Source organism: Rhea americana, unplaced genomic scaffold (assembly GCF_003343005.1).
Source record: "Rhea americana isolate MKP2758 unplaced genomic scaffold, rheAme1 scaffold_58, whole genome shotgun sequence".
NCBI lineage: Eukaryota > Metazoa > Chordata > Aves > Rheiformes > Rheidae > Rhea > Rhea americana.
In genome coordinates, this window is record NW_028186734.1 from 3,835,814 (window position 1) to 3,858,728 (window position 22,915).

At 35.5% G+C, this 22,915-nt stretch overlaps 1 protein-coding gene across 1 annotated transcript in view; it reads right to left on the reverse strand.

Annotated features, from left to right (window-relative positions):
* Window positions 1-22,915, reverse strand: part of ROCK1 (Rho associated coiled-coil containing protein kinase 1) — a 91,595-nt gene that overhangs the window by 42,441 nt on the left and 26,239 nt on the right. Inside the window, exons 2-11 of the mRNA XM_085319337.1 lie at window positions 18,196-18,277; window positions 13,887-13,987; window positions 12,949-13,086; window positions 11,468-11,643; window positions 8,643-8,727; window positions 6,608-6,752; window positions 6,139-6,277; window positions 4,798-4,889; window positions 4,424-4,583; window positions 1,646-1,712 (exon numbers count right to left, since the gene is read on the reverse strand). Of these exons, the coding sequence (XP_085175463.1) occupies window positions 1,646-1,712; window positions 4,424-4,583; window positions 4,798-4,889; window positions 6,139-6,277; window positions 6,608-6,752; window positions 8,643-8,727; window positions 11,468-11,643; window positions 12,949-13,086; window positions 13,887-13,987; window positions 18,196-18,277 (1,185 nt within the window). The remainder of the gene's footprint in view (window positions 1-1,645; window positions 1,713-4,423; window positions 4,584-4,797; window positions 4,890-6,138; window positions 6,278-6,607; window positions 6,753-8,642; window positions 8,728-11,467; window positions 11,644-12,948; window positions 13,087-13,886; window positions 13,988-18,195; window positions 18,278-22,915) is intronic.

Consider the following 22,915-nt stretch of genomic DNA (forward strand, 5'->3'; position numbering starts at 1 on the left):
AACTGCCACACATTTTTACCACCAGCACTTAAGTATCTGGTTCTGCATCCTGGACAACGAAAAAAGATGAAGACCCACTGCAGAACAATCTGTGAATCTCCTCCTTCCTAGTATCTTCACTGCTTACAGGAGTTTATAGTAGGCCTAAATCAAAGTAAATAATCAGATCTTCAAACAGATTTGAAATTTAGTTAAAAGATATTGAATCCCATTTTTCTCCAAATTCATGGTCCAATTCTGTTACRTTTTACACACTTGCAAAACCCAATGAACTTCTCGGAAATTTCTCAGTCTCTTGTTCTCCCCAGAAGACACTCAGCATCATGCRGAATTGCAGATAGCCTAGGCAGTATCTTGTGTTATATTTCCATAACTAATTAATTGCTAACCATGTGTCAACATTACCGTTTTCATTGCAGCATGTAATGAAAGAAAAACAGCTGAGAAAGAAGCATGGGGTAAAAATACCTTGTAGTAAAGACTTAACATTTATTTGTATCTCTCTATATCACCCACGTCCTTCCAGAGCTTCACCTCCCAAATTCATTAAAATCACAGGATATTTGAATACATCTGACAATACAGACAGTCTCTTAAGGTAWTCTTAACTATACAAAGGTGCCTATATCCTACTAATTTTGCTAAATCTTCTAGCAATTCTTTTTCTTTGGGTAATACCACGTATCACGAAAACCTTTATATAACAAGTTTTTATAAAAGAGAACAGRTATTGATATCTGCTTGTCTTCTACTCTAAATGGAAAATAGTAGAATAAAATACTAACAGGGTCAATCACAGTCCAAGTTAAAAGATTCCTTTTAGAGCTAATTATCAATTATGTTGACAGAGTGTCTTCTACTGGGAAGAATGTCAATTTATTARATACCAACCCATTCCATAGGAATAGGTTAATTTACATCAGAACTTAGAGAGAATCTAAGCAGACCTTGTTTCCTGCACCTCCATTTACTTTCCTGGTAACCTGACTGCTAAGAAGCTCGGGAAACAGTAACTGAAAAATCTCCTGAACATCCATGGGAGCTTGCTAAGTGAACTGTCCTCTGCRCCCCAATTCCTAGTGGCCTGTAGGGCTCGCTGGGAAGGGAGTAGAATATCCAAGTTTGGGCTATTATATTTGAGAATGAGCAGAACTCCTGCTCTGCTAGTCCTTCTACCATGCCCTCTTAGCTCACGGCAGCTCCAGCTCCAGTGTTACACCAGTGGGTTGATGGAAAGCCCAAGCTTTCTGTCACACTCATGTCCAGATTCCTTTGGTTGTCACAAAGCAGATGTCACCTGGGATACATGTCACTGTAAAAACACTGCTGAAATACTGATACTTCTAAAGGTAAAAAAAACTGAATTTCAATTCCATATTAAAAAAAAAAAAAAAAAAAGAGAAGTTCCAGCTTATTTTGTCCTAGTTGGAGAAAACTAACTTCAAAGTTTTATGAGGAACTCAACCCTGCTTTTTCAATTAGCTTTAATAGGCATGCCATACTAAACAGTTAAAATTAATATACCCATTTTCCATATTCCAAAACATGAAACAATTTGAAATATTTAGAACTCAAACATTTGATACTTACATACCCAACAGACTCTTTTCTAGAATCTAACAAAACTTAAATTAGTTAGACATACCACACTTTTATCCACATTGGAGCCTGTTCTGTTATCATTGGAATTTTCTGCAGACACAGCTAAATACCTATAACAATATATAAAAAGTTATTTTAAGAGTTGYTTAAAAGCAAGGTTGTGAAAGACAGAATATAATCAAACCAAAAAAATATATATTTTTTTGCTCCAAATGTGGATTTTTCATTTCTGTACTTATTATACTTTAAGATTTAAGTACATTTAATTGAAAAACACGCGTAACTTATTGTACAATTTGTCTTTAAGTGTAAAGGAGAAAGCTGCAACAGAAGCCCTGTAGAAAAAAAGGTTTCTGCCAAGTACTAATACAACTACTTTTCTTTTTTTATAGCTATGAAAAAAAGTTTTGYTTTCCATGGTTACCACACTCTTGTTGGCTCTTATTCTATAAATATTTACTCAGACACTTATGCAGTGAGTAGTACCAATTAAGCAAGCCCTACAGAGACTGTGCGTGGAACTTCCAACAAAGTTACTAGGAGCTTCACAGACAACGAGYTTGCCCTGAAGCCAGTATTCTTATGTTATGTAAGCGTTTTCTAGAATAATAAGAATTTCTAACTTTTATTTATCATGATTCTGAAAGTCAAATAAAGAAATACAAATGATTATCTAAAATTCCTTCAGTACTTGATATGACATTCTTGGCCTGATAACTGACCCAAAGAGACGTAAAGGGTCTCTAACTGCAGCAGATCTTGCAAGGGAGAACTCTCCAACACATGAACTGAGAAAGATGGACACGTTCCCTGTTTTGTTACACAAGAATATCTTCATAGACACAAAAATCTCTCCAAAAGATCAAGGAGCGGAAGATCAAAGACAACACAAAAACAAAGGTCAAATAAAATGTCTCAAGACTGCTTACATACAATCAAAAGACAGAGAGACAACGTGACAACTCTCTACAGAAAAGGGCTTGACAGCCCYGAGTACAGAAGCCAGCGCCTCCTGCACCCAAGGGCTGTCGAGCAGGGAGAACGCACTGTTTAAACAGGCACGACACGAGGGGTGATAGCCTAGGAACAAGCCACACTAGGAACAAACCACACCAGGACACAGAAGAGACCACAGAGCCACAMAGCTTACAGGGCTGTGAACTGTTCTCAGCCACGGTTCCAAAATCTGTTTTGGGATGGACCAGAGAGCACGCCTGAGCAAGCAAAGCCACGCTGGAGCTGCCTGCTTTGTTACAGGTGACGCTCCATAATGAACAACCATATTTCCYAGTTTATGATCAAATTTTAGAAAGAATTTTATACTAAAAGATTGTTTCACATCATTTAAGGACAAAAGTCGCATCACTTTACTAGTCCCCCATTGCCTTAAACTCTCCAAGCATATATGAAGTGAGATAAAATCTAAGGAGAGTGGAGGGCAAATACACAACTCATGGGATTTTTCCCTATGCTTAAACTGTTTTCATCACATAAAGGGAATAAAAATTAGGATTATAAATTTAGAAAGTTTGAATGGTCATTTCAGACTTTCCAAGACTACTATTACTATGAAATTAAAATCAATTCTAGGACAGCACTTTAGTTCTAGTAATTCTACAAAATAACAACAGYATTAAGTAGCAGACTTCTTTAATGACAACAAAGCAGAGCCTTTTAGTGCTCCAAATGCCTAGTACTGTCCCCCAARAAGGAAGAGGTTAAGAGAAGAAATTGTTYTTAACGAGCCTCCATATGCTCCATTCACTTTCTTGATAATGTTTTCCAAAATTTTCCCACATTAATGCAATGCAAAATTTAGAACTTTTTATTAGAGACTAAAATCAGAAATGTTGGGAAATTCATGGACTGGTAGACTTGCACAAACTGTCTACAAAACTTGCAAGTCCTTCTACTCCTTAATAARCAAAAAACAAAACAAGAAAAAATCCAACTTTTTGCATAGATGGAAAGAATTTCACTACAGGCTTGGAAAAGCATTTCCTCTTCCATACGAGGATGGATAACAGATTTATTTCCTTTAAGACTCTCCTATCCCTAAATCTCCTGTAAGATTCAGCTCTTATTAAGCCTAACAGACCTCCAAGCACAATTAAAAGCAGTTTTCAAAGAAGTTACCAAGATTTTTGAATGTACATAGTGCCTACATAGTGAATGACTATTTAAATATGAAMGAATATAATTTTAACTGATATCATTTAAAGACTTTTAAGTAACAGTGAAATTTTTAAAGCATCACAATCTCACTCTGCAGCTGATGAGTATCTTGGAAAAAAAGACAAAATTTTGAGGCAGATAATAGGCAAGTAGAAAATACCTTACTGTTTCTAGTAAGTGAGAGATGTTAGGAAAGGGTTTAATTTATCACATGCCAGCAAACTGACAAAAAACAGGGAAGCCTCATATATAGTGCTTCATAGTGACATCAAGCTGTATTTCTTAATGCCTTTAACCTCCAGGTTCAAGTCTCAACATATACACTTCATTGCTCTGTAGGTAGCTCTGCCTAATAGTGGCATAGTGCATTTTTCTTGATCAGTTGCCACAGCACTACCACATAATATTGGTAGCTCAGAATAAGACATTCACAAAATCAGTGTGATAGTTTACACTACTGATAACTAGCAGTCCTGGCTACCATCGTCATGAAATTGTCAAGAAATGTAATATAGTAGGATTCTGAATTACTACTAAAATTCTGAAAGAGCTTATGTAACTAAATACACAGAGAATCTAAACACTGGTAAGAGTCAGAAACAGTCTTGATGAGAATATACTGTTAGCTCACTTTCTCTGTACATACCGACGGTTGCTGTAGTACGTAAATCCTACAAAAGGTAGCTGGTTTCCCACAAATGCTTTTGGTATGGGGAATGTTTCTTCCTCTCCTTTGTCTTCTTCCAAATCATCAAAGTTACTAGTGTCAATGTCACTACTTAAGTCAGGCACAACTGGTGCTACAGCTAGAAAAAGAAGAAAACAATTGTAAGGTAACAGTATCACTCAAGTGACATAACCAAGAGTTTGTGAGAATTTCTCTGCGGTGTCTGGGAAATCTTGTTCCTTAGTACAGGGTAAATAAAATACTAAATACTAAAAAGAAAAATGGCAGTCATTTTGCTAACATGATATGTAAATAAGCCAGATCARTACTTCTGAAAAAAGCAAGATACTTACTGTCTCTGAGAGTTTCCCAAGCCCACTGATCATTTTTGAAGAAAAGATGCCGTTTAATTTCTTCTACACCATTTCGTCCTAGCCTCACTTCCCTGCAAAGAGTTTTTGGTTTCAGTGTAGCACAGAAGATTACATAAATCATTCTTAAGGAAATAAAGACTCATTCTAAGGCACATCTAACAATGCAAAAAAATTTCTCAAACTAAGCTAAGAAATAGTCTTTAAAGTTTTCATATGACTATAATTACACCAGCTCAATTGGTGCATTTTGCAATATAATCTGGTTTTAAGCCTTGTCTATAATAATGTGCTGCTGCTGCCYCCATCACAGCTTGGTTGCACTGCTGTCAAGCAGCAGCTAGATTCCACTCTTTCTAGGAGTTCATGCTGTTCTTAGACTCCCATGCAGGCCAGCAGAGGCAACAGCCTCCCCACTCTTGGTAGCACCAGGTCTCAAGTAAAGGTTATGTCTAYGTTAACAAACAGAATGATACAAAGGAGCGTATCCACAGAGTAAGTTGGTGCTTGAAGATCTACCTAACATCCACATTTCAGATGGGTCTCCATTGGACTGACTCTACTCTGATCTTGTAGACTGAATATCAATAGCAGCTGGAAGTGCATTAGGGGCATTCCCAAAATGTACCTCTTGCTTTAGTTTCACCCAAAAGGAATCTGTTTTTCATGCCCCTCACAACACTCAGCAATGCAGACCAAAGTAACTCTACGTATTACCAAGGTGTAATAATTCTTATTCAAACTAAAAATTTATGGTAGATGTTCCCACAGTAGCAGCATCTCCTCTTCTCCACCATACATGAGACTATGCCAAGAGAGCAGCAGCAAACATCAGTGGCTTCCCTCCCAACTGCTGAGACTGGACAGGATGAAACTGATGTGTAACTACCACCTGTCCAGCTGTCTGGAACATCAGTTAGTAACTATTTTAGATTCCACAAAAYGCTACTTCCAGTTAGACAAAGTAACTTAAAGACTCTGACAGAAGCTTTAAAAAATACTTGACTAACAAGTTAAAATTGCCTTCCACTTTTTAAGGATCAATTAGCATCTTGCTTACGCTGCTGTAGGTAAGAGAAGAATAAAGCCCAAATCCTATTAAAAAAACCCCTCAACCGATGGAAATGGATTCACACCTAACCATGGTAGCACCTACCTGGAACAGTGTTCACTGCATTCATGCCAAGACAATGGCATTCCACTACTGTTCAGTAGTTTAGAAATCCACACAAACACAACAAAAAACATGTATGTTCTTTTAACAAGAGAAGAAATTCTCCTAACAAAGGTTTACTTTCATTTTGAATAAAGTTTAAATCATACCTATCAGTCAGAAAGGCACAAATAAGGTTTTTTGCCTCTTTAGAGATCTCATTGTCATCAGGGAAAGCAAGGGAGTTCTTATGATTCATAATCTTACTGTATGTTCCAACCAAAGAATCTGCATAAAACGGTGTATCACCTGAAAAAAGCAGAGTGCAAAAATTAAAAAGCATAGCATCAGAAGTGTTGCAAATTTGATTTATTAAATCATTTGAATTACATAAGCACCATACATAAGCAACTGTTAGTAAGTGAACATGAGGCAAACATAAATGTTTGAGAACTGTGCCAGAATAGTACTGAAATATATACTTAATGCCTCTGAAAACTATAAATATTTTGTAAATACTACAATCAGTACCAAGCTTACATTGCAAAAAAAATAAATGAAGCACTTAAAAACAATGGTGATATTTTAACAACAAACCKAGGAAGTACTGCAATCAGTTTTGATTATCTTATTACTCACCTACAAGCATCTCATACAAAAAGACTCCAACTGACCACCAGTCACATTCCCGTCCATAGTAACCATCACCACCCTGTGACTTCAATACTTCAGGAGAGATATAGTCTGGTGTTCCCACAGCTGTATCACATCGTACCATACCTTCCTACAAAGAGAAAGAAAATAGCCAGGCACAAATGTAAGAGCCAAAACCACAAACCATTTCAAAGAGTTTATGCAGCCTAAGCAACACCTCTGTTCYTAAACAAGCGTTCTTTAAGTTCTCCCACTCATGTCAACATAAATGTTGCATATACTGACAGAAGTACCATGTTTTTAGATGTACAGTAAATAGGGAAAACAGCTCTGTTAGCATACGTGGGTCAACATCAGGGATTTTGCTGACAGAATTAGCTAAAGCGTAAGTTTTTCACCTTCAATTCAATATACTTTATGCCAAGAAAACTGCAAAATAGGCAGMGTCTTGAATGCCCAAGTTGACAGACTTTGAAATGGGTAACACATAAGAATGCTTCATGTTCTTTGTACCACTGAAGAAAGAATTGACAGAACAGAGGCAATCACTTGCAGCTGTGATCTATAACACTGAATCTGCAGTCAGCACCACAAGCCGCTTTCCAGTATTCAGACAATTTTGAAATAATCCTATGCTATTTCTAGAAATAGATCAGTAGAAAAATGTACATAAGTACATAAAACTAAGTAAATATAAGAAATTAAAATCCAGTCTTGCATAYGCAACAAATTCAGAATGAACCTAAATCACAGAATCACAGASTGGGTAAGGTTGGAAGGCATCTCTGGAGATCATCTARTCCAACCTCCTTGCTCAGCAGGGTCACCTAGAGCATGTTAGACAGGGTTGCATCCAGGCRGGCCTTGAAGATCTCCAGAGGAGACTCCACAACCTCTCTGGGCAACCTGYTCCAGTGCTCTGTCACTCTCACAGGGAAGAAATTCCYCCTCAYRGTCAGGCGGAACTGCCYGTGCTTCRATTTCTGCCCATTGCCTCTTGTCCTTTCACACTAGACAACTGAAAAGAGTTTGTGCCTGTCCCCTTGACACCCTCCCTTCAGGTACTTGTACACATTGATAAGATCCCCCCTCAGTCTTCTCTTCCCCAGGCTGAAGRGGCCCAGCTCTCGCAGCCGTTCCTCAKAGGGCAGATGCTCCAGCCCTCTGACTATCCTCGTAGCCCTACACTGGGCTCTCTCCAGTAGCTCCATGTCTCTTGTACTGGGGAGCCCAGAAAAATTAAATAAATTAAGCTCCTATTTTCTTTTTCAGAAGACTAGAGGAGCCTAAGACTAATCTCTTGCACCTGCTTTATTCAGTATAGTACAAACTGTAAAGTGTTGTTTACACAAGTTTACTTCTGCAACAGTAACATACAGCAGAGTTTTATCATATGGATTTTTCTTTTCTTTTTTAGCACTTATAGCTTAAGCACTAGGATAATACTTCTCTGTGTATCAAAATACCTCACTGTTAAAAACAGAATCAGTCAACGATTAATCTGTAGTAAGTCTGAAACAAAGCCAAACTGTGCGTCAGATATTCCACTGAAATGGACTGGCTGTGACTTGAGGCAATTCCTTGAATTTGCATGTGTAACTTGAAGTTGGTTTTCATTGGCGCCTTTGGTTATGGCAAAGCAGCTACACAAAGTCATATATTCAGAGCTCCTGGAGTATGTTGGGAAGTCACTATGTATGTATTACGCAGAATCTATTAAGTATAATCTTCGTCAGATTTTCCTCCTTGTATACAGGTGCAGGCTGACACAAACAAATCAGAGTTTTACAGTACTTGAAATACAGGGATTTGTGGGGGTTTTTTTAGTGATCTTGGGGACATATTTTTAAGAATAATTTCACAACATTCTTTAACCTGCTTACTTCAGGTTTGCATTTTTATGCATAAAGAATAGTAGCGAGAACAGATTGGAACCTTGGACTCTTCTCATCTGGTTGAAAGGTTTTCAGTAAATTTTATATTCACAAACATAAAAGCAAGTTTAGAAACATAYGAGTACCTTATTCATCTTCATACAAGTACCAAAATCTGCTAGTTTTAAATGMCCAGCTTTATCTAGCAGCATATTATCAGGCTTCACATCTCTGAAAGGAAGAAAAATATRTGTGTGTAATAGTTAATAAATAAATTTAACTTATGAAAACAACAGAAGTCAACTATTTTTCAGTTTTGATAAGGCAAGGAAAAAACAACACGAAAATGCAACCATTTCCTCCATTTAGACCCATCATCTCAAAGTATCATGTTCAACAAAGACTGYTGAACTCTCACATTTAAAAGAAAAGAGGATAATATGGATGTGGGAATAGAGTCTCTTGAAACAACCAAAYTTAACAGGTCTGGGCATCACTCTTGAATCTCAAGTACCTAAAACTATTGACTTGTTCAAGTCCTTGTTCACTAGGATCCAGTTAACTAATATCAATTACAGAAAAAAAAACCCTTCTGACTCCAAGTTAGCCACCTCAAACAGACCTTGAAAGCACAGGTCTTTCTCTGTACTACTTCTATTTTAAGAGAACAAATATATGTCATTTTCAGAAGTATACTAATATGAAGAAACATTTTGCTGTGGCTCAAAAGTAGCATCTCCTTATGCCTTTCCACAAAGCAGTTCTGTTACAGAAAAGAAGTTTTCATAAACKAGTAAAGTTTAGCAAATTAAAATATTATTAAATATATTGTAGCAGAATAATGGTAAGAAACCTAAGGCAAATTTCAGGAGAAAGTAAACTTCCTTAAAGAGAACTTCTGGTCATAACTGATAAAATGAAGATTTAGCTCAGCTCAGAGGATACAGTGGAAATACGTTTATATATTCATAGAAAAATTTTGGTTGGGAGGGATTTCTGGAAGACATCTGGTCCAAATGCCTGCTCAAAGTAGGGCTAACTTTGAAGTCAGATCCWAATCCAAAGTTACATCAAGTTGCTCAGGGTCATAGACAATCAAGTTTTGAATTTCTCCAAGGATGGAGATTCCACAACCTCTCTAGGCCACTCTTCCATTGTTTGACCATCTTCACAGTGAAAAAATGCTTCCTAATGTATTCCTTCTCTTCAAATTGCATACATTGCATCTTGTCTCTTCACCATGCAACTCAAAATCCGACTCCATCTTCTCTATAAATCATTAGGCAGCTGAAGATCAGTGCATTCTGTTTCACCTATTCAGTTCATAAATTAAGACAGTGCTGACCCCATTATTGAAGCCTGAGGAAATGCCAGTAGCTGGCTGTCAGCTGGAGTCTGTACTACCGAGCACAACCCTTTGAGCCAAGTTTTCCATTCACACTGCAGTCCACTAGTCAAACCATCTCTCTCCAATCCGACTACATCAAAAGCTTTGATAAAGTCAAGACAAACAGCATCCACTGATTTCCCCTCATCAGCACGGCCAGTCATCTCATCGCACAGAACAATCAGGTCAGTCAGGTATGCTTTGCCCTTGGAAAACCAAGAATGGCTGTTCCCAACTACCTTCCTGTCCTTGGAAATGATCGTCTGAGATTTCACTCCACAGTATTCCCAGAGACTCTGGCTGATCTAACTTTATTTTCCTTCACTAGGTTAACACTTCACTCACTCTGACTCTGGCACTAGGCACAGGGACCCAAGAGGTCTGAAAGTGAACCTTATCAAGCACTCAATCACTGAAAATGACCCTTATCAATGAAGACTGAGGCAAAGGCAGGGCCCCAGCCTTCTCTGTGTCTCTTGTCGCAAGGCCCCTACTCCACTGAGCAGTGGGCCCACATTTTCATCATTCTCCTAATTTGGATGGACCAACTTCAGTTGGAAACAAATTCCAAAAAGCTCCTGGTGTCAAAGTCACCTAAAATGTTAGGGAAGAACCCACAGTGCTGCTGGCAACTTCTAGCACCTGCTTTCTAAAGTTTGCAATACATGTGTACAAATGATTCAGCTAGGTAATTTATTTATTAGATTTAGCACAGCAACACTATTAATGCTACTCTAGATCCTACTCAAGCAATGGATTAAGAGACTTTCTGTTTTGTTTTATACTTTTGCAAAAGCTTAGGTGTTAACACTGATATTCTGGCAAAATCACAAATCAAGAATTTATTTACTATGTCCGAAACTGTTCCTGCACTTTCAAGTCGAAAAGAAAAATTCTTCTGCTTCCAGTTAGTGTAATAAAAAGCTAACATCAGATAAAAGTTCAAATATCAACCAGAGCACATCTCAATCTATCAACAAGTGACTACAATTCAGTTGAGGACAAGTATATAATACACAGACTGAGAGCTAAGTTTCCGCTACTCTGTGCCTCTATTTTCCTGCTTGTTCTTTGTCTTCTTGTCGGTTTACAGGTAAATATGTGGCTACAYTTTCTTCATACTGTTCTCATTTTCTTGTTTAATAGGTCACTGACACCGGCTGAGGCTTCAAATACATACCAGAGAGTTAATAATTCCTAATAGTGGGTACTACTGATATCTAATTCCCCAAGCAACTTTTTATAGTCAAGAGAAGTGAACAATTTGGGGGTTAAACTGTTCATCTCACTTTAGTTCTTACATCTTTTGGTATTGTGGTAAAATTCTATTATGTCTCAAACAGATGAAGATTAGTCCGTTGAATTTCCTTTTACTTGAAGGTGTCACCTCAGACTGATAATTTCATGACAACAAATTTTGAAGTTGTAAGACAGAGTAAGAATGAAATAATAATGAATAAGTAACATCAGCAATTTTAAAACTACCTAAATGATTATTCAAGTTGTTCTGACAGCACTGGAAACAAAATATCTCTAAGTAACAACAGTTCTTTGGGGGGTTTCGTTTGTCTTTCTGTTCTTTACCTGTGTATAAAACCCATTGAGTGAATAGCATCTAAYGCAAGAACAACTTCAGCAGTGTAAAATCTTGCCCATTTCTCAGGAACATCATAGTTGCTCATTAAATTCACAAGGTCCCCACCAGGCATGTATTCCATCACCATGTAAAGGTAACGGTCATCTTGGAATGCATAAAATAACTGTTGAAACAAATAAACAAAGAACATGAATACTCCAGGTATCTTTGGTTAAAATCTTTAACCTTCTGCATGTTGAAAAGCCAAAGAATTTCTGCACATACAGATCTAAAGATTAACAGACTTGTTGCCAATACTGTATCAGCTTTGCGTGATTCAGCTTACCTCCTTAAAAAGTTAACATCTAGAGCCTATTTCTACCAAATCTTTTGTCCCTTCCATTATAATGTTATAATGGAAGGATTATGGTTCTAGTTATGGATTATGATTATTATTTATTAATCTAGTGTAGTAAAACTTGAGATCATTTCAAAGACTGCTCATCTGCACAAGTCAACAAGATGCTTCCTTACTCCCTGGGATGCTAGCTGATCAATATGTTAATATAACACTATTGCATTGCAAATATCTACCAGATTCTATTTGTGTTACCAGCAAATATTTATTATTCTATTGTGAATTTATTGTTTGTCACTCACTGTTTAGAAAATGAGCTTAATTTTTTAAAAATTCAGTAAAAATGTTTTCCTTTACAGTTGTCAGTGCTCTGTTTAACATCAGTAGTGGGAGCAGATTTAAATTTTGTAACTTAAACAGTTTTTAAAGTCATAAAAGTAGTATTCTGGACAATCACTCCCAGAAAGATAGCAATGCAGTTACCTATTTGATGTAGGTAAATCTTAAATAATTTTGCTCTTTTCTAACCTAAGAATTCACATGCTTAAGGGTAAGAATAGTTTAAACAAACAAGTTAGCGTGTACACACACAAATATACAGTCATTCAGGCACACTCTTGTAAACTTCAAAGGCAGCAACACCTCCAAAAAAAAACTGTCAGTGATAACACTGAAATGAGGAAAAAGAAACAGAGTGGGCATACTTTGCAGTCAGACACACACATAGAAATTAGAATATACAGAAACTATATCTTAAACTTATATTTCTGGTATATTGGATGCCTCAAAAAAATTACTATAGAGGAGGTTCACCAGTTTTAGGTTTTATCTGTTAATATTTTTAATAATAAACAGAATAGCTCATCTTGTAATTGTTTAGACAAAATACAGCTTGGAAGAAACTGTAATATCTGCTATTTGTAAGCATTTCTAATGTTAATAATGTATTTTCAATATATTATCAATAACATATCAATAACATATATCAATTATTATTATCAATATAACCAAAAAAGGAATTTGAAAATCTAAAAATGAAAATGTATAATTCCAAGTCATAATTTGATTTACACAGTGCTATACCGAAATGGTTCTGCAATGATAAGCTTTTTCAAAGGAATATCACTATACCTGAACAACCCAGGGACTATTAGCAAAAGCCATAATATCCCTTTCTTCCCAGAAGAATGCAGAATCTGATCGTTTTATCATCTCAAATTTGCTCAAAAGTTTCATAGCATAGACTCTCCTTGAGGATTTATGCCTTACCTATGAAAACAAATTTGACATACAGAACACATTAGTTTTGCATATTAATATATGAAGAATAATAGCATGCATATTATTTTCCTTCTTCACTCTATTTAACTTGTTTTAAATATTCTTCATATTGTTTTATAAAACATGATATACTGTAGGTCTATAAAATTAGATTGCATTATCTTACAATATATGTATTACTCCTAAAATACTTGCTAAAACTGTTCAACATACAAGTCCCTAGTCAAAATATTCACTTTGTAATTTGTAGGTATTTGTCTTAGAAAGAACAAATACTCGCACCTGTTAAATAAAAAAGTAAACCTACAAACATTTTCCAGAGGTGATTAGCAGACATGTATGCTTAGTGCTGTATTTCACCAGTTCACAGTTCAGTAAAGCATCATGAGCAAGCCCAGTTGTTAATCTGTTGTGAATATTTTTCAGAGAAATGTGTCCATGAAATTTTAGTATAAAGTATCTAAACCTGTAGAAATTCTTTCAGTCTTGAAGATTTGTTCAAGTGTCCACGTAAACAGTGGCAAAGACTGATTTTCTTGTTACAAGCAATACATACTCTGCTTTATTTTAATAGAAGACACATGGCTACAAAACAGAATGAGTATTTGTGCACACAGAGTACCGAAAGAGGAAAGCCTCAAGAATATTTTCATAGGATAAAAAGAAAAAATCTCTGGGATTAAAGCTATAACATTATAAGACTTTGTCTTTTAAATATTTTATTCAGAAATAGACATATAAGCAAATACTACAAAAACATTCAAATGTACAATAGAAACATAACTTACCAACTGAACCTCCCCAAATGCACCTCTACCAATCACCTTCACTACTTCATAATCTTCAGCTTTCATGCGCAGATCTCTCATTTTATTTACTGTGTCTTTATCTACATCAAAGAAAATCACATTTCATATATAATCAATTTAAATACATTCATCTTTCAACTTTACATAATTATTAGATACATTGCTTAAAGAGGGAACCTTCTTTGTAAATTATCTATCGCAAACCTCTCTGCAGAAAGCATGAGCTCGTTCCACTACCATAGTAACTGAAACTTGACACTAACATAATACAACTCTACTGCACAATCAAATTATCAGAAATCTTTAAAAGTTCTTTAAAATAAATACCTGCAAAAAAAAGCTACACAAAAATTTCGAATTCAGGTTAATCTGGCTTGTAATAGATTACTATGAAAGATTATTTCTGGGTAAATACGCAACATATCTGAGAAAATAGCATTAAGTATACATATGAAACACTTGAAGAAACTATTTAAAAAAACACACTTTCAGTATTCTGGACTTTTATTACTCCTAATACAGAAAAAAATAGATTTTAATTTAAAACATGCAGTGGGAATCATTGTAATTATTTATATAAACCTGTCATTCTATAAACTACAATAATTTACAAACTCCCAGTGGGCAGATACTCTAATTCCAAATTTGGTCATAGATTAAAACAGTCTATTTTAATCCATGTGGGTCAACACTGGCATAAGATTACATGGAAAAGCTTCATGTTTCAGCATTTTTAAAAGTAAGAAACTACTAGACCAGATACACTTCTAATAAAATAAATTATACAACAGCATTTTTATCTTCAAAAATAGCATTCTAGGCCCAAAAGCAGAGTTTATAAAGAAGCATAGGTAGGAGAAGAAAAGGGAGGAGAAATGCCAGTTTACATTTAAAAAATGATTCGGCATAGAATAGCAAATTAACATTAGAGTTCTATATATACTGGTCATTACCTATAAACAAAGAAAGCACACATGCAAAAGGAATTTCTGTATCAAAATGGACTATTCTAAAATAAAGACATCTGATTAAACATAATAAAAGTACAACAATAAAGCATATGGTTGACAATAAAGTATATGAGTAAAACTCAGTAAGATTTTATTATAGCTTACAGGAACTCAAAGATAGTTTTGTTTGAATAAATATTCTATTATTGCTTAATGTAAAACCATCCATTTACACAAGGCAGCATACCACTAGCTCACTAGTTCAATAAACTATACCCTAAGAGGAGCTTGATTATGAACATACACTGAAAAATGGAAAGGAGCTGAAATGCACCAGTCCCCATGACAACAATTTTCTCATTAACTTATTGCCCGACAGTCTCCTAGCAGGAAATCCACCAACTCTGAACGAAAAATCTTTATAATAGTGCAGACAAAAGTTAGGCATAGTACGAAAAAGCCCCTGTTAAATGGTTTTCAATCACAAACGTCACCCACAGTCAAAACAGTTAACCACAGTTTCCTTCAGAACGTTTCTCAAGTCAAAATGATTCCAAATACACAGTACAGATACCAAGTTAAAAAGGGTACTAGAACACAAGATTAAAAATAAACGTTGACCTTAACAGCAAAAATAAAATAGTTCAAATAGTTCCAGGCATTTCAACAGTTTTAAAAGCACAGTGGTAGTGAATAACAAAATTTAGTGTGTCRTAGAGACACCAACGATGTAGCGCAGCACTGGATTATTGCTAGCCAGCCTCACTTTTAAATGACTACCRCTTGCACTTCCTTCCTAACTGCTCTCAGTAACCTCCTAAGTAATTTATTCTCTTCTCACGCCCACTTGCCTCCAAGCACCTCTTGTGCTTCCTGTAGAAGGCACAACAGAGAATTTTAGAATTTCTAAATTAGGGGAAATCTATTTTAAGAGTGATTTGAAGCTAAACATTTTTAAATGATGTACCCTGGGCTTGTGAGCATCTGCAAGTTGTAACAAACTGCTTGAGAGACATATTCAGCACCTTCAGACATTTGTTACTTGGTACAGTAACAACAGTAAAATTAGGAAATTTTACCATAAGATTCAAAGATCTGTTAATCAATGTTTTATCAGGTTGCAACACATTTCAATAGGCAGTACTATATCTGCCCCTAATAGTGGAGGATACAGCCAGGTTACGCCACGTGAACAGGTAAGACGGCTCCCATAGCAGAAAACAGCATCTCCAACTTGGCCTGAAATTTCATTATAAGCTTATATGCCACCTTGCAGTAAATTGAGTTTCTGCTGCAAAGGCTGGAATCTCAATCATCCTCATAAGATGTGGATGTTCCTTTTTCTTTAAATTCTATATAGTAGGAAATTTTAAAGGTACTGGTTTTGCAAAAATAACCACAACTGTAGGTGACAGAGGCAGATATTTAAGACTCCACAAACATAAAATCTAAGTCAGAATTTTTTTATTAGGGTCAGAGAGAAAATAAGAGGGGATAAGGACTGTCTCAGTGGGCAATCATTGGTCTATAAAATAGAGTAAGCAAACTTCCAGAATAACGGTACAAATTGTTTAGATAGCAACTACTGTAGAAGGTGTGTGTGTTTTTTTTTTTTTAAAAAAAATGTTTTCCTTTAGAAATAAAGTAAACATGAAAATGTTCCTGTATGTCTTAGTTTACATAAAATAAAAGCCCCCATTTTTTTTTTTTTTTAATCAGAAGTTCAAGACAAACTAGATTTCACAGTTATCTTTAAGGTCACCACTCACACAAAAAGTTCTGGATTTCATATTTCAGTAAACATAGCAACATCCCTGTCCTAAAGGCTGTCTGAAAAGAAATAGTTTGCTCTGTTCTATTTATCATCACCTTCATATTACTTCAGGTTACATCTTACACAATATATTATTTTTATCAATGGAATATTCATTTTAATAGACTGTAAACATAAATTTTACTTCACTCACCCCCAAATGCAAAAATGAAGCTTTTCTAAGACCTAATTATTTCACTAATGATGAAAATTACATTCAATTTATCTGATGCAACAAATACTTCCTCTGCCTAACTCAACTTCTCTTTTTTCCAATAGTTTCACCCCATCTTCTCTGTAAACTATTAGGTACACAAAATGTGCATGTATCAGGGTATGTGATGTCAAATATAGTTTGAAATATGAAAACTTAAACAGAACATCTGATCTTATCAGCAACCAGCTTTCATCAAAATGAGCCATCAGTTAAATACAGTGAATTCTTATTCATTTCTTCTAGAGTAAACCCCATAAATTTAGTATTACAGCTAACAGTTGGACAAAGTAAACTATTTAAAAACAACTTGAAAAGAGAAGCAAACTCAAAAATTTCAAAGAACTATTAAGACAAAAATTAGCTATTTGAATCTTAATTACTTCATATTTGCCACAAAACCCATTTAATACAACATTTAACTAAGATGTTTAAACTTGTAAAAAACACTAATACACTAATAATAACATAATTTAATTTCAAAGTCTGCCCATGCAGTCTACAGACAGCAGCAAGTCTGGTATCAGCAAACATCTATGCTATGATTTCCAGAATTTATCAATTTGAGAGCCTGTAAAACAAGCTTAATTCTTTAATGATTTTTTTAAAATATATTCTGAGAAGAATTCTGCAGAGGCATCAACTGCATACACAAAGAAGTCTAGCAAACTATGCAGTGTAAGAATTTCATGGGATAATCGTAGAACCATAGAATGGCAAGGTTGGAAGGGACCTCTGGAGATCCTCTACTCCAACCCTCAGCGTATCCCTTACGAGGACTGAACCCACGACCTTGGCATTAGCAGCACCACGCTCTAACCAACTGAGCTAAACCTGCCCCCAACCTTGAATACTAAAAAAGTCAAAAAAATACATGTTGCAGTCTGTTAGTATTTACTACAATGTCTTGACACTATATATACGTTATGCCACTTTACTCCTAATTGCTTATGATGCATTAGTACATGAAATTACAAAACAAGTTAACAGAATTCAGATGCTTGTTCAGAACAGAAGATATAGATCTTTCTTTTAAAAGGTTCTCTGTCACTGAAAACACTGTCATTTACTTGGACAAAAGCTTGGATATTTCCAGCAACTGTTGGGGATTAAATCTATAGGAAATTGTATGTGACTGTAATAACTAGAGGAAAAAAAAATCCAACTCTTAAAACAACTTCTACCAAAAAATTTAAGGTACCCCAGAAATCCCTAGTTGCCACTGGAAAAGTTAAAACATCTTTTATTCCTATTTTTGCTGATATTTATAGGCTTTCTTCATTATTTAGTAACCAAATATTAAATACTTACACCTGTTTAAGAAATTATCAATGTTTTTGTTTTTTCTTAAGGCAGGAAAATCCAAGTCATACACCAAAGCATCTAATCCATCCTGAAAAAAAACACAAACAAAATTAAGTCTTCTGAAAAATAACCACACTTTTTGCTAGTCAAAAGATACATGATAAAAAACATCTGTCCCTACCAATTTTCCATASAAATGAAATAATTCACATTTACTTAATGATTCAACCAGTAGTTATATCTTTAAAGGACATAAAAACATGAAATAGCTGTTGCTCTTCCACTAGACTCTTCAAAATTTAATCTCCATTCATCTCAAAACAAATTACTTTTATGAATTGCTAATTATCTTAATCAGCTCCACATTCACATGAAAAAGTAATTTTTCCAATTATAAAAATTATAAGTAGTTCTAAAAAGGTCCATCAGCATTAAAAAGTCACAAAATATCACACAGCATATAAAGGTACTTGGACAGAAAGCGGCAACTGGCAAACAGAACATCATGATGTTAATTTATCGCCAAGAGTCAACTCATTTTTTATTCATAACATTTAAGATAACAGATTTACAAAGGAAAAAATTAATTCTTTGTGCACACGTGTAACTTAATTGAATTTAGGGAGAATACTCATGAACAAAATACTGGCTTTATGCACAAAAATTTTACGTGAAATACTAACTTAAAACTAGAAACAGCCATATGTCCATCTGGCAGTACTACCATTAAATACATCCTCACGGACAAAAATAAAATTAAACAAAAAGGCAGTTCTAAGGTCTTGCAAAGTACAACAAACTTCTCGCCCTGAAGTTTATGGCAGTCTTAATTTTACAAGCGGCACACATTACTCTTGAGTGTATTATGTCTTCTGAGAGGAAAAATTAAACAAGATATTCTGGTTGGGTGCTGCAGATATGGTATCTAATTAAAAACATTAAGTCTTCCAGAGAGTTATATTACAAAGAATTAAGTATCATTTATGATAGGAAGTTCCCTTTATCAGCTCGGTAATGTTTAAGGGACAACTGCAAAAATAAGGAGGAAGTTCCTGAAACAAACTGCTGGCTGCTAACAGAGTATACCRGGGAAGCACCACTATTTACTTGCCCTGCTTCTACATACCTGTCTGCGCCACCTATTATTGATCTGTGGGAAACTAGATATTAGGTCTTTGATACGACCAGTTTAGATCTAATTACACCTGGTTTGAGTGTTTTCAGGTTTTTAGAAAATTCTGCAACACAGGATTCAAAGTCAATCAGCATGGATTCACCAAGGGGAAATCCTGCTTAACCAACCTGATAGCCTCCTATGATGGCATGTCTGGCTGGGTAGGTGAAGGGAGAGCAGTGGACGTTGTGTGCCTTGACTTCAGCAAGGCTTCTGACACTGTCTCCCGTAACATCTTGCTAGATAAGCTCAAGAAGTGTGGGCTAGGCGAGTGGACAGTGAGGTGGCTTGAAAACTGGCTGAATGGCAGAGCTCAGAGGGTTGTCATGAGCGGCTCAGAGTCTAGTTGGAGGCCTGTGGCTGCTGCAATTCCCCAGGGCTCAGCACTCACTACAAAGAGGCTGTGGAGTCTCCTTCTATGGAGATATTCAAAACCCGCCTGGATGCGATCCTGTGCAACACGCCCCAGGTGACCCTGCTTGAGCAGGGGGTGTTGGACTAGATGATCTCCAGAGGTCCCTTCCAACCTCAACCATTACGTGATTCTGTGATCCATCAGGGCTTTACTGCTATTTCTAACATTCCTTAAGAAACTATGCCTAAAAAAAAAAGCTAGAGTATATGCTTTTTGAAAGATTATTTTCCAGGAATATGCATTAGAGACTCACTTGAAGATCTAAATTAAAAATTAGTCTGTGATCTCTCACTTCCAATTCAAATCTAGTCTGTTTCACTAGTCTATAGAAGTTTTTGAGCTTTTWAAAAAAATCAATGCTATCAAAATCAAAATTATTTACAGGCTTGTGGTCTTCACTTTTAAATTATGTAAGAAAGAAATCATTTACTTCAGCTACAATGAGAACAAACAATAAAATCACACTAGAATTTGCAAACAAGAGTAAGGAAATAAAAATACAAGGACAATCAGAATAACTTTAAAAGCTGGTTATTATTAAACCTGTTAATTTCCTTCCATGAAAACATTCCTGTTTTAAGTTAGCTCCCCATACAGTGCCTTAACTGAGACCGACAATTCACATTTAATATGAAGATATTGAGATACTTGATTAAATATGAAGTCAGCTTTTGCATCTTGGCTCTATTTCCATTTTGTAGTAAACTCACCTTTTTAGATTTATACTAATGATGAAAAAGAAAAGCAATTATTATAGAAAAACATAATAGAAAAACTACTTAAGGGGCCAGTTGTATAAATGAGAGAATAAGAACCAGCAACAACTCAGACCCTAGTCAGACATGGGGAAAAGCCACACGGCCTATGCGCAAATCATGAGAAATACTTAGCAAGCTACTAAAAGACACACTTTCCAAACATATATAACAAACATCCACAAAATACACTAAAGAATTTCCAATTCCATGTTCACAGAACTATGAAAACTGGTTGTAAAGCAGTACAAAGCTCTACGCGTTGAGTCCCATAGCATGAGGAACAGTAGGTAAAGACCCTCTGCAGGGCTGCTACATCAGAACTGTGGATTTTTAAGAGTGAGCAATGACGATGAATTGCCCAAGGCTGGGGTCCATTCTGCCCTTAATCCTTCAAATAAGATAAGCCAATTAATTTGTCCAGGGTCACAAAGACCAATTCTCTGCAACAGCATGTAAAAGAGCAATGTAATTCTCAAAATTCTGATTTCCTCTGGGCCAGTGCAATTCTTGCATCCTGCTTCACTGTATAGCTTGTGTCAAAAAACAAAATTTAGTCCTTTTATTTATTTACTTTTTTAGGGAGAGGAAAACCATAATTTTTTAAACACAGAACACAACAGGCAGAGATATTTACAAAATTTTAATCTAACTTTATTTTTGCATGGTACTTGTATTAAAATGTATGTCTACCAAGAAAAAGAGAAAAAAAAAATCCCCATGATTTTATTGGTCTGTCAGTCTTTGGGGTTTGTGTTTTTTAAAACAGCTCTGAAAGTAAAGATAAAAGATAATACACAAACTCAGTTTTTGACAGGCAAAGGATTAAACAGATTAATACTGTTTAATTCAGAATTGACCCGGAAAACATTGTCTTTCAAATCTTAGAGGTGAATTCTTTCAAATAAACCATTTAACTTGCAGCAAAAATAAACTCTGAAACAGAAACACAGATTCAAACTCCTTGATAATCTTAAGTTCATCTCAAATCACACTTCAAAATCATGCAAACAGCTACAAATGTCAGAAGTTTCCTATTTAAAACAGTCTCTTCAATAACCAGCTCCCCTTTGCTACAGTATTCATACAAGAAACTAACCTGCCTCCAATCCTTCAGAAAAAAAAGGAGGGGGAGGGAGAGACACGRAGAAGGAAAGTCTTATAAAGACTGAGAGACTTGTAAAACCATAACTCTGAAGATCATTCATTTCTCTGATTTAAGTATGTTTCTGAAGAAAACCAGTATGGTATTATTTTAATGATGGACTGTAAATACAAGACTAAGCTCTAGCTTATTTTACAGAATTGAGATATTCGCTTTAACTAATCTACACCCAAAATAAATAAACCTTTGTGAATAAGGGAAGTCAAATATTTGAGATACCCAGTTATTAATGTAAAACATGAAATAGCCTTTTTATTTCATTTACATCAACTGAACTGGAAAAAGTGGCAAACTCTCCAACCTGGGCAACTACAAAGGGAAACTCCGAGGTACGGCTGTTTGAAGTGGTATCATCAGTAAACCAATAAGGAAGAGAACGCAAGCTCAGACRATGAGAAGGCAACGACCCTCCAAAACTGTGCAGCTCAAAGAGCCGGGAATGTACTACAAGGCTTTAGCAATTACACTTAGGAGAAAATAAGGTAACRGCCAAACGGAAAGAGACACATGTTCATTATTGTTTTCATCCCTTAGATGGCTGCAGAGAATTAATCTCAGCTCTCTTTTCCTCCTTGCTCACCAGTCTTTCAGTACACCATCCGACCTTCCTAACACAGAGGGGAAGGGACATCTTCCTTCCAAGACCTACAGAGGACAGAGGCGCTTTCTCTTAAACAAAAAGGATAGTAAGACATCATTACAAATCAGTAATTATACATCCAATAATTCAATATGCTTTATTACATAAGCAGGTATATTTTTTACGAAGATTTCTTCCCTATTTGCATGCGTTCAATATATTTTTAATATATATCTTCTTTAAATGGAACACATTCACTATTTCTTAGAAACACGTTGCAGCTTAGAGATATTTCCAGCTAAGCTTAAGTTCCACCCTATTCTGTCATTATAAAGCAGTTTTCTTCTCTAGCTTTGAGTTTATACATAGGCATTTTCATTTTGTGTTAATAGCTCAGATTACTAGAATACATCGGCTTATAAAAGCAAACGTATTCCGTGATCAAACTTTCATCTTACTTGCTAACTATGTTTTAGAGATYATAAAGAAAGAAARAAAAGGAAATGAAAAACTTCCTTCCTTCATTCAAACAGTTTCATAGCCTCACATGTACCCTATTTTGTACTATCTTTAATGCAATTATCAGTAGTTTCATTATCTATTTAAAATACCTCATTCTAACCTGCAAAATAGCAAA